Genomic DNA, 15,623 nt, shown 5'->3' with positions numbered 1-15,623 from the left:
TCTACTGGTCGCATACAGTGGAGAGGGCTCTGGCAGGGAGTATTATTATTTATTTCTGAAGGCTGATGGAACCAGCAGGTGAAAGAGAACGTCATGATGTACAATTGTGTGAGGATGTCCTTGCTGACTCAAAAGGAGTTGAGCTTCCCCAGGGGATACTCCCTCTGCCGGGATTTGCTGAAGATCTCCTCTGTGTTGGAAGCAAATTTCAGCAGGTTGTCAAAGATTGTGCCCAGGTACTTATATTTTGCAACAATCTCCACAGGATTCCCATGGATATTGGTGATGACTGCCAAAGCCAGTTCCCTCTGCTTGTTGGAGAAGGTCACTACCATCTATACAAATACAAACTCATGAAGAGCTGAGCTGTGGTGCATGGTGCCTGAGAGAAGAGATAGGAGAAGTCATCAGCGTACTTTTCAAAAAGGTTGGCTGGGTGGACCTGCAGTCATCAGTGTACAGAATGAAGAGCAGAGGGGAAAGCCCTGCGGGGGAGAGGGGAGAGCCACAGGCCGGAGATCACTCATGGCCTTGATGGCCTTGACATGCACTTCTTCACCTTCACAGAAAAGATCCTGAATCTAAATATTTATCATTTCAAATGTTTATCTGCTGGACAAGATGTATGGAGATGTCTCCTGCCCCACGGAAATTCTCAGCGAATGTGCCCTGGAGATTTCAAGTGTCCACATCACACTGCTGTAAGTTGCATATTGGACCATTAATGACTTCCAAACTAGTATTAAGGTCACAAAATGCAAGCCTTTTCTCCTTGTTAAGGTTGGGAAGAAGGTAATAGATACACCAGGCCAGCACTGAGAGGCTCAGGAGGAGTATCTACCCTCAGGCCACTAGGATCCTAAATGAGGACACTTCCTAAGACTGCACTGAGCTGCGGACAACCAATTACAATACTCATGAAGCTCACCCCACTCAGTGGTCAGTAAAGGCCACTCTAGGTCAAGCTCAGCTCACTAATAACCTCACAGTGTACAATAGTAATCATCAGAGCTTAAATGTTGCACTTTTAACTAGTTTTTAACATCAGAGTAAATAACCCCCACAGTGACAGAAGAACCAGCTGAGAACACAAAAAGGAATGGAACCGCACACTATGTAATGACTTAATTGTAGCTTGCAGCTGTCATGTAGGACCTTATTTAGAAAAACTGGGGATCTCTCCTGCTTCACAGAAATTCTCAGTGTGTGTGCACCAGAGACCAAATATCCTTTAGGCAGGGCAGGACATACAATTTATAGTATCGCAGAGACCTGGAGGGCAAAACACACTGCACTGGGAATTCCATGGAGCAATAGACCAAGTGATGCCCTACCCTGGCTAAAGGATATTTACACCAGGCCAGCACTGAGAGGCTCAGGAGGAGCTTCTACCCTCAGGCCATAGAATCCTTAATGAGGCGTACAGACTGTACTTTTATATAATTTCATATGACTAATAAAAAATGTATAGATTAATTCATGATTGAGCTCCCAAAATGCAAGCAAATTTACAAGTTTTTTTGTTTTTTTTTAACTCTTGCAAACAAAATTAACTGTATTTTTAAGGAAGATACTACTGGTCATAACAAACTGTTTTATTCCATTTGTAACATTGAGTTCTCTTGCAGTACATTTTCAATTTGTCAAATGATTTGCCAATTTGTAAAAAAAAAAAAAAAAAAAGATAAACATCCAAGTAGATATATCATGTTTTATACATACAAACAGTGGCCCAAATTAGTACTAATGTCGCCCTCAAGTGGGTGGAAAAAGGAATAACTTCCTCATAGGAATTGTTACATTGTTTTTACTCACATAAAAACTCTTAATCAACCAGGAATGAAAATGGCACTTTAAAATAAAAGTAGCAGTATTTTTCTTTCTTCCTTTCTATTGTTTTATTTTCCAGTGGAAACTCAATGAGCTGTGTTACCTCATTTTGAAATCCTGAATCAAATTAGATTTTTCTTCAAATGTTTATCTTCTGTGTCGGAAGATGTCTCCCGCTTCACTGAAATTCTCAGTGTATGTGTGCTGGAGACTTCAGGTGTCCTCATCACACTGCTGGAAGTTGCATTTTGGACCATTATTGACTTCCAAACTAGTGCCTGGTGTAACTATCTTTTAGGCAAGCGATGCCCTACCCTGGCTAAAGGATATTTACACCAGGCCAGCACTGAGAGGCTCAGGGGGAGCTTCTACCCTCAGGCCATAGGACCATAAATGAGGACACTGTTTTTAACTCTTGCAAAGAGAGATTAACTGTATTTTAGGAAGATACTACTGGTCATAAGAACATGTTGTATTCCATTTAAAATTTTACATTTAAATGTGAACATGTGTTGCAGAGTTTAAATTTGTTAAATAATTTGCCAATTTGTTAAAAATATATAAACATCCAACTACATATATTAATATATTTAATACATAAAAACAGTGGCCCAAATTTATTAATGTTGATCATCATAGGAAACTGGAAAGGAACTGAAAGTGTAAATTAAAATTACAAAGTAGTTAATCTCAAATATTGTCATTAAACCTTTATTATTATTTTTTTTTACAAATGAAATGTCTGTTAAGTCACTCTATTGCTGAAGGAGGTAACATTGGTGATAAACCTACTTAGACTTAGACTTAGAAAACTTTAATATCCCCGAGAGGCAATTTGTTGTACAGTACAGCCATATTGACACATAATCCACGACACAGACATTGAACCAGACATCCACAGCGCTACCTATCCAACACATCAATAAATAGAATACAGTAAAAGGAGTATATTGCACAATATCATAAATAAATTAAAGTGATGGTTCGGAGTAATTTCATCCTAGGGTCGTTCGCACCATGACCTCGAGCCAAACACCCCCCCAGAAGCTTTTTTCACCTGGGTCTAACACTGGGAGAGTTAGCGTAGCGTTATCAGCTGAATAGCTTAGCGCAGAGGCTAATGGACCCACGTTTGTATCTCGTAAATGACTAGGGTTGGGTACCGTTTGGATTTTTACGATTCCGATGCCGAACCAGTACTTTTAAAACGATTCCGATTCCTAAACGATTCCTAAACCGATTCTTGAAAAACTGAAAAATGACATAAAAGAAAGGCTTTTTATGGAGTTTTTTTTTATTGAAAATTATTTAAATTTAACAATATATTAACGTTTAAAAGTACTTAAATATAAAATAAGTAAACCTAAGTCACCTAACACACAACTACAATAATTTAACAAATAACAGTTACACTATTAACAAGTAACAACAAAATAAATGTTGTTGAGTTGGTATGCCAACCAGCTTCAAACTTTAGCAGTTCTTTTGCAGAAAAATGACCATATTTGCCTTCTCTGGCAAGATAGGACACCTCTCCTGACTTATGGCATGTAATAATAATAATAATAATAATACATTTTATTTAAAGGCGCCTTTCATGACACTCAAGGACGCCTTACAAAATTTATAGAAAACATTTAAAGAAGAAAAAGAAAAATCAAACCAGTACAGCATCAAACATTAATCACATAAAAGCCTGCCTAAACAGATACGTTTTAAGACGAGATTTAAAAACTGAGAGACTAGAACTGTTTCGAACTTCCACAGGAAGAGAGTTCCATAAATGGGGAGCAGCATAGGCCTACTGCACAGGAGAAAGCTCTCTCAGACGGTGTCCAAGAGGTCTGTACACACCCAGGTATGAGTTTGAAAGGGCAGACAATTTGGGGAGGCTGTCTCGCCTCCCCCACCACCAGGCTACAGGCTCTTGTCCTGAACGATAGACTAGCAGAGCAAGTGTAATGTTTACTAGCGATCACGTGCAGTCAGTGAATGGTTAATATGCTTTTACGTCCGTTTTGGTGAGCCCAGAGGGAAAATATGCCATTTTAAAAGTAGCCTACATATACGGTAGCTAGCTAACGGTAGACTACAGAGAAAGTGGGATATTTTTACGTCCGTTTCAGAGCGTGTACAAAAAGACGTCTATCAGCTGTGATTGGGAGCACGGGGCACAAAGTAACACTTTTTGGTTTGGGCTAAATATTTCTCAAACCATTTGAGTTTTACTGCTCATATTTTTATACAAGCAACATACATATCTCTGCTACAAAGGTGCACTGAAAGTTTGTTTGTAGGACCTACTGTTCTTGAACAATTCCCCCGAGTGGCGATCGGTGAAATGTTACAACCTGCCCCATATGTGGGGTTAGTTGTAACAGATAGAGGGTTAGTTGTAACACTTGTTAAAAAGTTGGATTTAACACAAATAATTCAATAGCATTGTGCTATACACCTAATAAAACTGTATAAAACACGTTTTTACTAAACTCTGCATAATATAATAGTTTAATTTATGGATCTATTAAAAAATAAAAAAAATAAAAAATAAAATGTAAGAAATAATAATAAAAGAAAATTCTCATTCTGTGGACAAAAGAAATGCAATACATAGTTGTTCACGCTGTACTTAAATACTTTCAAAATATTGGTTTTTAAACATTAATGCAAATTAAAGACTTTGTGAGTTAGAAATGGCATATAATTATAGGTACGGCTTAGTTGTAACAGCGCGTTACAACTAGCCCCGCTGTGACGCGTTTACCTCAGGACTGGCTAGCACTCGCTAAGCGATGGTCACATCTTTTATAATGGCACGATGTTTTAGCCAAAAGGACGGTGATCAAGGCAATAGATTAGATACACTGACTTTCACACACTCTTTAGAAATCGAGAAATACTTCTGACCAAAAAAAATACTTTTATGACGCCAAAACACAATTTCTTCTCTCTCTCGGAGACAGCAGAAGTAAACAGAATTCCAAATTGGCTGGAACACGTCTAATGGCGATGTCATTACATGCCCTGAAGCACATCCAGTTCTACCTTGTGCAACCATCTAAAAAACCCGTGTTACATTTAACCCCGCGTTACTTTGTGCCCTGCGCTCCCCTAGAGTGCATGTCGGGGGAATAGCGCGGACACGCGCTTCACACCGCGAGCGGGCACGTGCGCCACTCGGCAGAAAAGGGAGAAAGAAAAAAAGAGGCTGCCGCTGTCCGGAGCGACAGAGGGGAAATATTTCAGTCGGAACCGAAATGAGGAACCGAAATTCGCGTTCTAATCCGGTCCGAATACTACCGTTTGCGTAGGAACCGGTACCATAGTGGAGTGGAACCGGGTTTTGGTACCCAACCCTATAAATTACCCCACTAATAATGCCCGAAATGATACCAAAGGTCTACACTAGTACAAATAGTTTATGTACTCATAAAACGATGGATTGGAAAGTTTGTAAGTACACCAGAAGTTTCTGAACACTTGCCTGCTCTCTTCTGCTCTCTGTTGCTGCTGCTGCTGCACCTGCAGTTAGACGAGTGCTTAGGGCTGTCTACAAATTACTACACCAAAAAGAGTTACAACAAAAATATTTATTAATTTAATGATTAAATAAGGTAATGTCTTCAAACTTACCTCAATTATTACTTGTCTCCTGCTAGTTATACTACAGCACTTAAAAAAAGTAGATGCAGCAAAAAAATATTTTTGTTGCATCTCTTTTCGGTGTTGTAATTTGTAGAGGTCCCTAAGCACTCGTCTTACAGCAGCAACAACAACAGCAGAGAGCAGAAGCCAGCAGGCAAGTGTTATTTACATAAACTCCTGGTGTAGCCTACTTACAAACTTTCCAATCCATCGTTTTATGAGTGCATAACCTATTTGTACTAGTGTAGACGTTTGGTATCATTTCGGGCATTATTAGTGGGGTCATTTATGAGATACAAACGTGGGTCCATTAGCCTCTGCGCTAAACTATTCAGCTGATAACGCTCTAGCTAACTCTCCCAATGTTAGACCCAGGTGAAAAAAGCTTCTGGGGGATGTTTGGCTGGAGGTCATGGTGCAAAGGACCCTAGGGTGAATTACTCCGAACCATAAAAAAAAACCTTATACCTTCTGTGCCAATCTGGTCAGATATAGTTAGTACAGGTCTACCTGTTGCCTACCAATGATTTTTCCACAGGTTTTAACAATGTTCCCCAATTTGTTCCTATGGGTGATTTTTGAATGTCCATACCAGCACAATAGAGAGAATAGCCTACTCTCGATAAAGGACTTGTAAAAAAGAGTCAACATTTTATTGTCAACATTAAAATAATTAAGTTTCCTAAGAAAATACAAACGTTGTTGGCCCTGTTTAAAAACGGCATCAGCACACTGATCCCAGGATAATTTATGATCAATGATGAGACCGAGATATTTGCACTCCGTCACCATCTCTATCTCGTCTCCTCTTATCAGGGTGAGGGAGCAGCACGTCTAAAATCAAAGACCAATTCTTTTGTCTTGGACGTATTCAACAGCAACTGGGAGGCTTCACACCAGTCAGCAAATTCCTGCAACACTGGACCATGTTCAGTTTCATCTCGCTCCAGTAAACTAATCACAGCAATATCATCTGCAAATTTAATTATATAACGTCCTGGGTAACTACTGCGACAACAGTCAGTGTACAATATATAGAGCAGTTGTGACAAGACACTACCTTGTGGTGTCCCAATTGAGGTAAAGCGCACCCCAGATAATGTGTTTCCCACCCTTAGCCTACTCTTTGTGGCCGCCCACTCAGGAAATCCAAAATCCATTTAATTAATGTTGAGTTTAGCTGGAAATTGTCTCTAAGTCTGTTTGCTAAAATGTGTGGGTGGATTGTATTGAATGCTGATGAAAAGTCTGCAAATAAAACGTGAGCATGCGTTTTACAACCCTCCAGGTGGGTATACAGATAGTTTAAAAGCACTGCAATGGCATCGTCCGTCCCCCTCCCAAATCTATATGCAAATTGTAAAGGGTCAAGGTCATGTCTACAGGAGTTAATGATGTGTGTTTTAATGATCCGCTCAAGTGATTTAACTAAAAGAGAGGTGAGAGCAATGGGCCTATAATCCTTGGATGAGGATGGATGGGAGACTTTGGGAAGGGGGGGGGGGTCACGACTGCTGTTTTCCAAAGCAGTGGAACTACCTGAGTGTCCATTGAGCGCTGGAAGAGGGAACATAAAATTCCACTTAATTGGACCACACAGTGCTTCAGCACTCTGCCTCCAATGTTATCCGGCCCCGGACTCTTCGGCACATTAGTCTTCTCAAACACTCGCTGGACCATCTCCTCCGTAATAATCAAAGTGCTCTCCATCTCAGCATCGTCTATTACAGTCTGTTGCCAAGCAGAGACATTGTCACTGTCATTTATTTCAAAGCGGGTAAAATGTTCATTTAAGTTGTTGGCCAGAGCACGGGATGCTGTGTCCTCCATGAAATCATTTTTTTCCCTGTCTTGAAGGGGGCGTTGGCCATCAACTTTATACCAGTCCAAGCAGCCCTTGAATTCCCCGCAGTACTCTGTACCTTGTCCTTGTACTGACACCTGGCCTTATAGATCTCCTTATTGACCTTCCTTTGCATGTCTTTTCTGTTCTGTAAGCTTCCTGAAGCGAAGACTCTCTTTTTCTCATTTAGTATGTCTTTTAGTTCTTTCGTCACCCACGGTTTAATGTTTGGGTACACCTTAATGGTCTTAGTTGGAATGACCGCACTCACACTATGTAGCCCGAAATAGCTTCTGTCTGTTCGTGCAAGTCAGCTGAAGAGTCCTCAAAGATGGTCCAGGATGTACACTCCAGGCATCCTTTCAGCGTCTCTATACTGTCCTCATCCCACACCTGGATCTGCTTTTCCACAGGCTTAACCGTTTTTAAAAGCTGTTTAGGTAGGTCTTATTATAGGTGGGCCTATGGCCCACTGATGAAAATATTGCAATATTTATATATTTGCAGTATTGGGTGTCTGTGGTAGCCTAACATTCATGGAAGAAAACTAAATTCTGTTATTACAGTTTTCTTCTTCCTTTCACACACACACACACACACACACACACACAAATTTAACTATGTAGGCCGACACAATTCTGAAAACTTGAATGTAATAGATAAAGAGCTTAATAAAAAAGAATAGATAGGGGAAATGGCAAAGCTTTGATTGTTGATGCTAAAGACAACGTGCAGCAGAGATGTGCAGCAGCTGTGAGGCTCTCTCATGGATGCAGGGTGCTCTACGTGAGAAACGTGCCCACTCTGCGCCACCCATTTAAACGCCTGCAGGGAGCAGTGTTGTCGAGTGAGTAACACGGACAGGTGGAAGTGCGCTTGTTTAATGAACCAGAGACGCCCTGGAAAGCTATTTTCTTAATGCCCAGCCCAATGTTGACAAATTAATAAGAAAATCGTCATTTATTTTAGTCTTACCCCATCCAACACATGTTGTAATATACATTAAAGGGCTGAAGAGAAGCTTCCCTAAAGGATAAGAGCTTGAGTGAGAATGATAAGCTGATGGTAACGTCAGCTAGTGTTAGGTTGTAAAAAGTTAAAACCATGCTTATGTTTTATGTTTTAAATAATAAATTGTATGCTGCAGTCAGGTTATGAAAATAGGAATGGAATCTAGAATAACTACTAAGGTAAAAACAGCTGGTTATTTCTCTCCCCCTCTCTTCCTGTTTCTTGCAGATAGATTAGGTTAAAACCAACTACTAACATATGAAGAGAAACGTCTCTTGGAGACTCCAACCTCCTGGTGCCAAGTCTGGGTTAGAACAAAGGAAATGCAAACTCTGTAAACTTGAATATCAGCACTACCAAGATAAATGACCTTTGTCTGTGACCTGGAGTTAATCTAATCAGAGGTGTGTCCTTAACCTGAGAGACTTATCATTCAAGGGAAACACCCACAATTCCAAAGGGATATAATTCTTATCCTGAGAAAGATTCGGGCTTCAATCTGTGACCCCAAGGGGAAGCATTTTGAAGACCGCTGTTTACAGTGTATTGTTGTCATGTCGCGTGGCTGCTAACTGTGACCCAACAGGGGAAGCATGTTTTGCAGTCTGCTGCTGGCAGTGTTTTATGTTTCATATTTGTTTGATTGTGTTTTGACTGTCGTTTTCATCGTGTTGTTTTATTAAACCTTTCAATTCGACCCCAGCCTCTCCTTACTCCTCAGAAATTGAACATCACGTCTTTTAGAGATTTCTTAACACTAGCTACATTTTCACTTTACATTGTATTTTCTCTTGTAGTATAAAATAAAATATTTACACGTTCAATGTTTGTGTTCTCATCAATCAGCAGATTTCCCTCCTACTCCATAGTTACCTCCTCTCCGCCCCCACGGACTGTCTTGTACTTGAAAACATTCGCACTATCACATTTCCGTTGCCCCACGTGTCTCTGAGCTGTTGCACAAAAACATCACGAGTGGCTGCCTGCTACAAATACAGCACATGGTAGCTGCTTGTAGAGACGGAGAGCAGCGGGCCCCAAACTCTCAACTTGTTTGAATAATCAGTTTACAAGTTGAAGTTATTTAACTTTTACTTTGGTAACTGTTAGTTGTGTAAAAAAAAAAGAAAAAAAAAAAACCCTACAACTTTGATTTCGTTTGTCTTTGTGCAAGGCTGCGCGCGAGCGTTACATAGCGAGTTTGAGGACTTTGAATAACACTCCGCCTGCAGCAGCCCAGCAGAAGCTAGCATGTCGACCGGGACAAATGAAGTTAAAAGCTGCCCTATCCCCACCAGGGTGGTCACCCCAAAGGACTGGTCCCAGATTCCCGACTGTTACAGCCAGACACCCGGGGGGACGCTCTTCTCCACCACCCCTGGAGGTAAGAACTGGGGAGTGCTACGCTTTCTGTCGAGGTTTCATATTAGAAAGTGTGTTCGCACCACGGAACTTGCCAGAAAAAGTTAGCTAGAGTTGTAACGTAACCCAACGATTTGTTCATACGTGCAAATGCTCCCAGCTCATCGACAAGCTCTCGCGAGAAGCTCCAAACAATACAAATATGCAGCTGATAAAAGTATCGGTTTAAAAATATAATTTAGCTCGCCCTAACACCATAGAATAACCAAATTAGCTTAAACTCTAAACAATTGGTAACTAAAAACATAAATGCTGTCAAGTTTGCTGTCGTTGTGTAAATCAAACAATACAGTACTGTTACATAGATTACACTCAAACATAAGCATGTAACGTTAGTCAGACAGTTTTTACTGTTTTTCTATTACTAAGTTTACAATAAATACTACACATTAATGTCTAGCTTTCCATTGCTAATAGCATAACAATACTAGTAACTTTGTCTTACACGGGATATGCAGGGTTATTAAACATAAACAACATAACATGCATTGGGGTCTGAACACAGTTTTTGCTGCATCGAAAACATTGACGTCTAAAGACAACAAGAGCAGTCTAACCCGTGATTTGTGATTTAAAAAGGGGTGTATGTGTCCAGCTGCCAGAACAGAAGAGGGATTGGCCTCTGCCAGCGGAGGAGTTGGGAGGCTGTCCTATCCCCGCTGCTCTCTTTGCATTTCAGGAACAGTAAAGAACATTTTGTACAAGTTAAGAGGAGGAGGGGAAGGACATGTCTAATGTGGGAAGTGTGAGCAATATATGTTTGTTTTTTGTTTTGTTTTGTTTTTCTTTTAAATCCGTACCAAAAATTGATGGCACTGCTAAACACGGCATAGGGACTTGCAACACAGTTTGGACTTGTATTCCGCTTCATGTGCAACACCTTTCACTCTGCGAGGGTCATGCCATGTGTTGCTAGACCGACCCCATTTTTTACATAACTGCTCTGCACTCTAATGCAGTCTTGGAATGCATTGCTTGCACTATGTTATAGCTTACATTCCAGCCCGCTTTCCTCGCCCCATTTCTCTCTCTATTCCCCCTCTGCTTTGCTTCCCTTTGTCCAGGACGAACTGCTCACCACAGTTATTACATAACGTGTTTTTCCTTGTGGCGAGGTTCAGCAGGTTTAAACTCTAATAAAAAAGCAGCAGACCACTCCTTGACTCAGTCATGTCCTGGTCAAACTTATCACAACACGCCGTTTATAACACTGTTTTCGCTTGGAGTTGGCCAAGTCCAAATGGTGACAGACATGAGACTGCCAGGAAGATTTTAGATGTGGCAAGCTGCAGGGTTTGTGTGATTGCTTTACCCTGAAATCATGTCATCACTGTGAGAAAACTTGAGAAAAGCTTTGATAGATGCCTATGCATGTCACATCTACCGTCAATGGTAAAGATTTTACCCAGTCAAAGAACAAACATGTGGCTTGCTTAAACCTCAGGGCCTCTTGCTTCAAAGACAGAATGTTTTGTACTCTGATTTCCTGGAACTCATGGCAGTGGCATCCTTCAGCCCTCCCCTCTGCGCGCACACAGAACCCTGCTATTCTCACTCAAATTGCCTCTGGTAGAGGATAATGATACTTAACTCCAATGTGCACCTTGCTAAGCTGTTGTGTTAACTTATCTATCATATATTAGATATTCCAGCATTTGGTCTGTTGTGTTTTGTCTTCAGAGCATTAACTTCACTTTCGATCATGAAGTGCGATTTGATGTTTAACTTTTCTTTTTTTGTCTCTCAAACCCAGGTACCCGCATCATTTACGACAGAAAATTTCTGTTGGATTGTCGAAACTCCCCTCTTGCCCGTACCCCCCCATGCTGTCTGCCCCAGATCCCAGGGGTAACAGTACCTGCTACGCACCCCATGGGAAAACTGCAGGATCTCAAGGAGGAGGCTGAGGAAGAAGAAAAGGACATTGCAGGTAAGCTTACAACTACCTAGTTTTCTCTGATTAGTTTTTATAGAGTGGACTGGTAAACACATGCCCAAGTTCATGTGTGCAAACACATGTCCATGCATCTTTCATGCTTTTTGTAGTTTTATAAAAATCTAAATATCCTGGGGCGGCCTCTAGCTCACCCAGTAAGAGCGTTCCCCCCATGTTGGCTGAGTCCTGCAGCGGCGCAGGTTTGAATCCGACCTGCTGCCCTTTGCTGTGTGTCATCCCCCATCTCTCTCCCCCTTTCACGTCTATCCACTGTCTACACAATAAAAGGGAAAAGCCCCGAAAAAAATAATCTTACAAAAAAAAAAAATCAAAATATCCCCCCACAATGCACAATTTTGTAGCCCTATCTAATATTCTAAGAACTACTCATTAATTTCTCTATGCATAGAATGCTTCTCCAGCTGTGTTCTCATGTACTTGAAACCCTTTTGTTTCCAACATGAGCTGCGAGTTTTTACATTGTCATGAGTATTCAACATGTGCTAATACAGCAGATAGGTGCAGCATATATTCTCGCAGTGCTATGCCTACATTTTTGCAACACAGCAGTTGCTCAGGCATTATGGGCATGTGTTAGTTTAGTCTTTTAGGGGCTGTAGCTTTTATGGGTTTAACTAGACTTTTAAAACTAGGTCAGTGGCTAATTACTTAACAATCACTATATGTGTCATACTGTATAAGCTAGGATTTTTCTAAATTTTAAGTTGATGGTGTCAGCTGTTAATTTGTTGTTGCTGACGGGTTAAGAAAAATCAAGTTATTTAGCAAATATATCGGTCAACTGAATTTTCTGTGTTTCTGTTAGCCCTCTCCAGAGGATATAATCACTCCTTGCAAATAAAATGATGGCTGTGTAACCAAAGGTTTGGGCTCATGAGCAAGTTGAGACAGCTATTTATTATTAAGCAAAAATACATCAAAACATCAATCTGTCCCTCTCCATTCCTCCTGTCAAAAATAAAGACCATGGGGATTAGTGTCGACCCCCTTTTTCCCCCTGTCACCCTTGTCTGGGTCGGTAAACATGTCACGCGGTCTGGATTTGCAAGCTCCACCCAGTAGTCAAATGTTTTGTTTTTTTTCTTGCCAGTTATGAATGCATTGATAAGGTCTGTACTTTGCCATCTTCTCTGTAGTCCGTTTTAAGGTGTGGTTGTGCTTTGGGTACATACACAAATGTTTTGCAAACTGCCAGCTGATTGTCAAATACCTCCCCTTTTTAATCTTAACGGTTTCTTCTCTCCCTTTTCAACAGATGACAACCAGTTTGAGATGGACATCTGAGTTCCAGTATTACCTCCTGTGGAGAATTATTAGTTAAAACGCCTCCAAGGTCATTAATGACTGTAATGCATTACATTTAAAGCTTTTTTTTTTTTTTTTTTTTTTTTTTTAAATAAAAGCTTTTGTGAGGAACCAAAAAGAATGGAATAGTTGGAAAACGATAGGGTGTTTTTGACCCTAAGTGTGTTAAGCAAAGAAATGGTCTGATTGGTCACTTCAGAGCTGCAGCAGGATTGAAAAATCCATTTTGATTTAACTTTTTTTAATCTTTTGTAAATAACATTGTACAATGTAGCCTATTTTTTAAGTTGGGGAATATAAGATGATTACATTAAGACATGTAGAGTTTTTCACTGCAGGCATCAGTTGTTTTGTTGTATCCCCCCCCCCAAAAAAAAGAAAATTAGATGGCTAACTTTCTTTGTGTTGGGCAAACAAGTGTCTCCTAATATTGGGGGTCAGGGCCTTCTGAAAATCAGCTCCTACTCTGTTTTGTACGGAGGGAGAGCTTAAATGTGAATAATTTCAATTAAAGGCTATTCAGACTGTGGGCAATTGTTTTGTGTGTGTGTGTGTGTGTTGTTTTCTTCTTCGGTGTGTGTCTGTCTGTCTGTCTGTCTGTCTGTCTGTCTGTCTCTCTTAGAAACTTACGTGTGAATGAGTTGCATAACCGTCTCATGTATGGAATGGTATGTTTTTGTGCACTGTTGGAGTGGCCTCCCCTCACACAGGCACACAGATTTGGCCCATCTGTGTTGAACTGATTAAGCAGTTTTAAGCTAAGTTATTAGCATTATGGTCAAATATTAAGGTAAAAAATTAAGGTATGACAATACATAAGTCTAATAAAACAAAAGATCTAGCTAATGATAAATTTGTGGATATTTCTGAACAACAGGATTGAATTGAAGTGCACCATTAGCACATGTTAGGGAAGGGCTGAACGCTATCCCAGACCCATGTACACCGTGTATTCAGCCTCTCACACTATCAGCAGGGTCAGGTCTCGTTCCAGACCCTGATCTGTAGATTAGGGAGGCTGACTGTAGGAGTAGTCCTGGCCCTAAGGAATGAGGTCAGCTGTAGCTCAAAGACCAGGCATATTGAAACCACTCTGCAATGTGGGGCTGGGGTGTGACACCTGCTGGTATTTGACCAGGCAGTTATTTCAGACATGTAATTTTGGATTTGCTAAGTATCTGTGAGTTATGTTGAGGCAGATACGGCATGCATATTTGTTTCAGCACTGATGACCCCAAAACTTGGATTTTAAAGCTACTGCTGATGTCACTATACATCTTCAAGTGATAACAGATAAGCAGATCCGTATGCGTCATAAGTTAGTGATGTCGATCCGTCTGCTCAGCTGGTCTAGTCCCATGGCCTTACAGGTGTGACTAGGAAACACTTTGCATTGCATCAAGGTTACCTGACTTTTGGCCAGGAGGCTTTGATTTACATGCTTTTATATATTATTTATGATGAGACTCAGAGCAGGTTTAAACATGCTCAGTATTTGGTCCATCACAATTTTTCTAAGAGCATGCCAAATTAACTTACTGTGTCCTACTGGAACCAGACTGGATACACTGCAGTGCAGAATGATAAAATAACTTTTTTGCCAAATGTCAGGGTAATAATGGTACGCTTGGCTGTGTTTGTAAAACGTGCTGATTGATCCCCATGTTTAAACAACTTTGTGTGTACGTTTGTGCTAGGCGCACATGAGAACAAGGCCAGGTGACTGAAAAAAACGCCACATGCTCCCGTTGTGTAGTTTTGAGGGATTTCCTCCCTGGCAGAGGGGGAGGTATGAAACTGAAAATAATACACAAATGTTTTTTGTGACACTGAGGAGTGGGAAAGGGGATTTTATCCACATGCAAATTTACTGGTACACCTGATATAATCATTCAATGTCCAGAAAAAGGGGTGTAGGTGTTGATATATTATAAACTGTACATAGACATATGATTTGAATTGTTACTACACTTCAAGAAGCATGACATGTAGTCTACAATTAGAACTAACTACTCAACACATTGTCAACAATAAAGTCTTTTCCCTTCATCAATAAGCCTTTTCAATTCAATTCAATTTTATTTATAGTATCAAATCATAACATAAGTTATCTCGAGACACTTTACAGATAGAGTAGGTCTAGACCACACTCTATACTTTTGGCCCATTGAAAACAAATGATGACAAATTATGGTAACATGAGGTACATCATAAGGTAAGTGGATTGTTGACTAGTTTAAAATAGCTCTCTCATGAGCGAGAAGTCATAGTTTGAAATAAGACAAATGTACCCATATCATGATTATAGGTTTAAAGTGTGTTCATTTTTGCAGCATGATGATAACATGGCTACATACATTTAATGTAAATGTCATGTAAAATATGCCTGCATAGAATTAGCTTTCACGCTCAACACCTGTACATAATTTGCTAACATGCTGTAAAAAAGTTTTTCTATAATTCTAAACTGATAAATGGGATTACGTCGAGACATTTTTGTAGCAGTGGTAATCCATTGCTTAGATTGGGAGATCCTTGCCAGCATGTTTATCACCGGGCACCGGACAGTGATACATAAGCTTGTCAGTAACATTCTGGACAAGGTATCGA

The 15,623-nt window shown here is 40.3% G+C and overlaps 1 protein-coding gene across 1 annotated transcript; it reads left to right on the top strand.

The window, feature by feature from the left end:
- The first annotated feature begins 9,307 nt into the window (after window positions 1-9,307).
- Window positions 9,308-13,552, top strand: eif4ebp3l (eukaryotic translation initiation factor 4E binding protein 3, like). Its single transcript, XM_039813222.1, has 3 exons — window positions 9,308-9,713; window positions 11,505-11,681; window positions 12,964-13,552. Exons 1-3 carry the CDS (start codon window positions 9,581-9,583, stop codon window positions 12,990-12,992), a joined length of 339 nt encoding a protein of 112 aa, XP_039669156.1. The 5' UTR covers window positions 9,308-9,580; the 3' UTR covers window positions 12,993-13,552.
- The last annotated feature ends 2,071 nt before the right edge of the window (window positions 13,553-15,623 follow it).

The sequence above is a fragment of the Perca fluviatilis genome, chromosome 10 (genome assembly GCF_010015445.1).
Source record: "Perca fluviatilis chromosome 10, GENO_Pfluv_1.0, whole genome shotgun sequence".
NCBI classification, from domain to species: domain Eukaryota; kingdom Metazoa; phylum Chordata; class Actinopteri; order Perciformes; family Percidae; genus Perca; species Perca fluviatilis.
The sequence above is the reverse complement of the archived record's forward strand: the minus strand, read 5'-3'. Positions and strand labels throughout refer to the sequence as shown.

Bases quoted from the DNA above. Each gene is read 5' to 3' on its own strand.
- eif4ebp3l (XM_039813222.1), top strand. From the start codon at position 9,581: ATGTCGACCGGGACAAATGAAGTTAAAAGCTGCCCTATCCCCACCAGG. The intron at 9,714-11,504 runs GTAAGAACTGGG...TCTCAAACCCAG, and splicing joins CTTCTCCACCACCCCTGGAG to GTACCCGCATCATTTACGAC. The intron at 11,682-12,963 runs GTAAGCTTACAA...CCTTTTCAACAG, and splicing joins AGAAGAAAAGGACATTGCAG to ATGACAACCAGTTTGAGATG.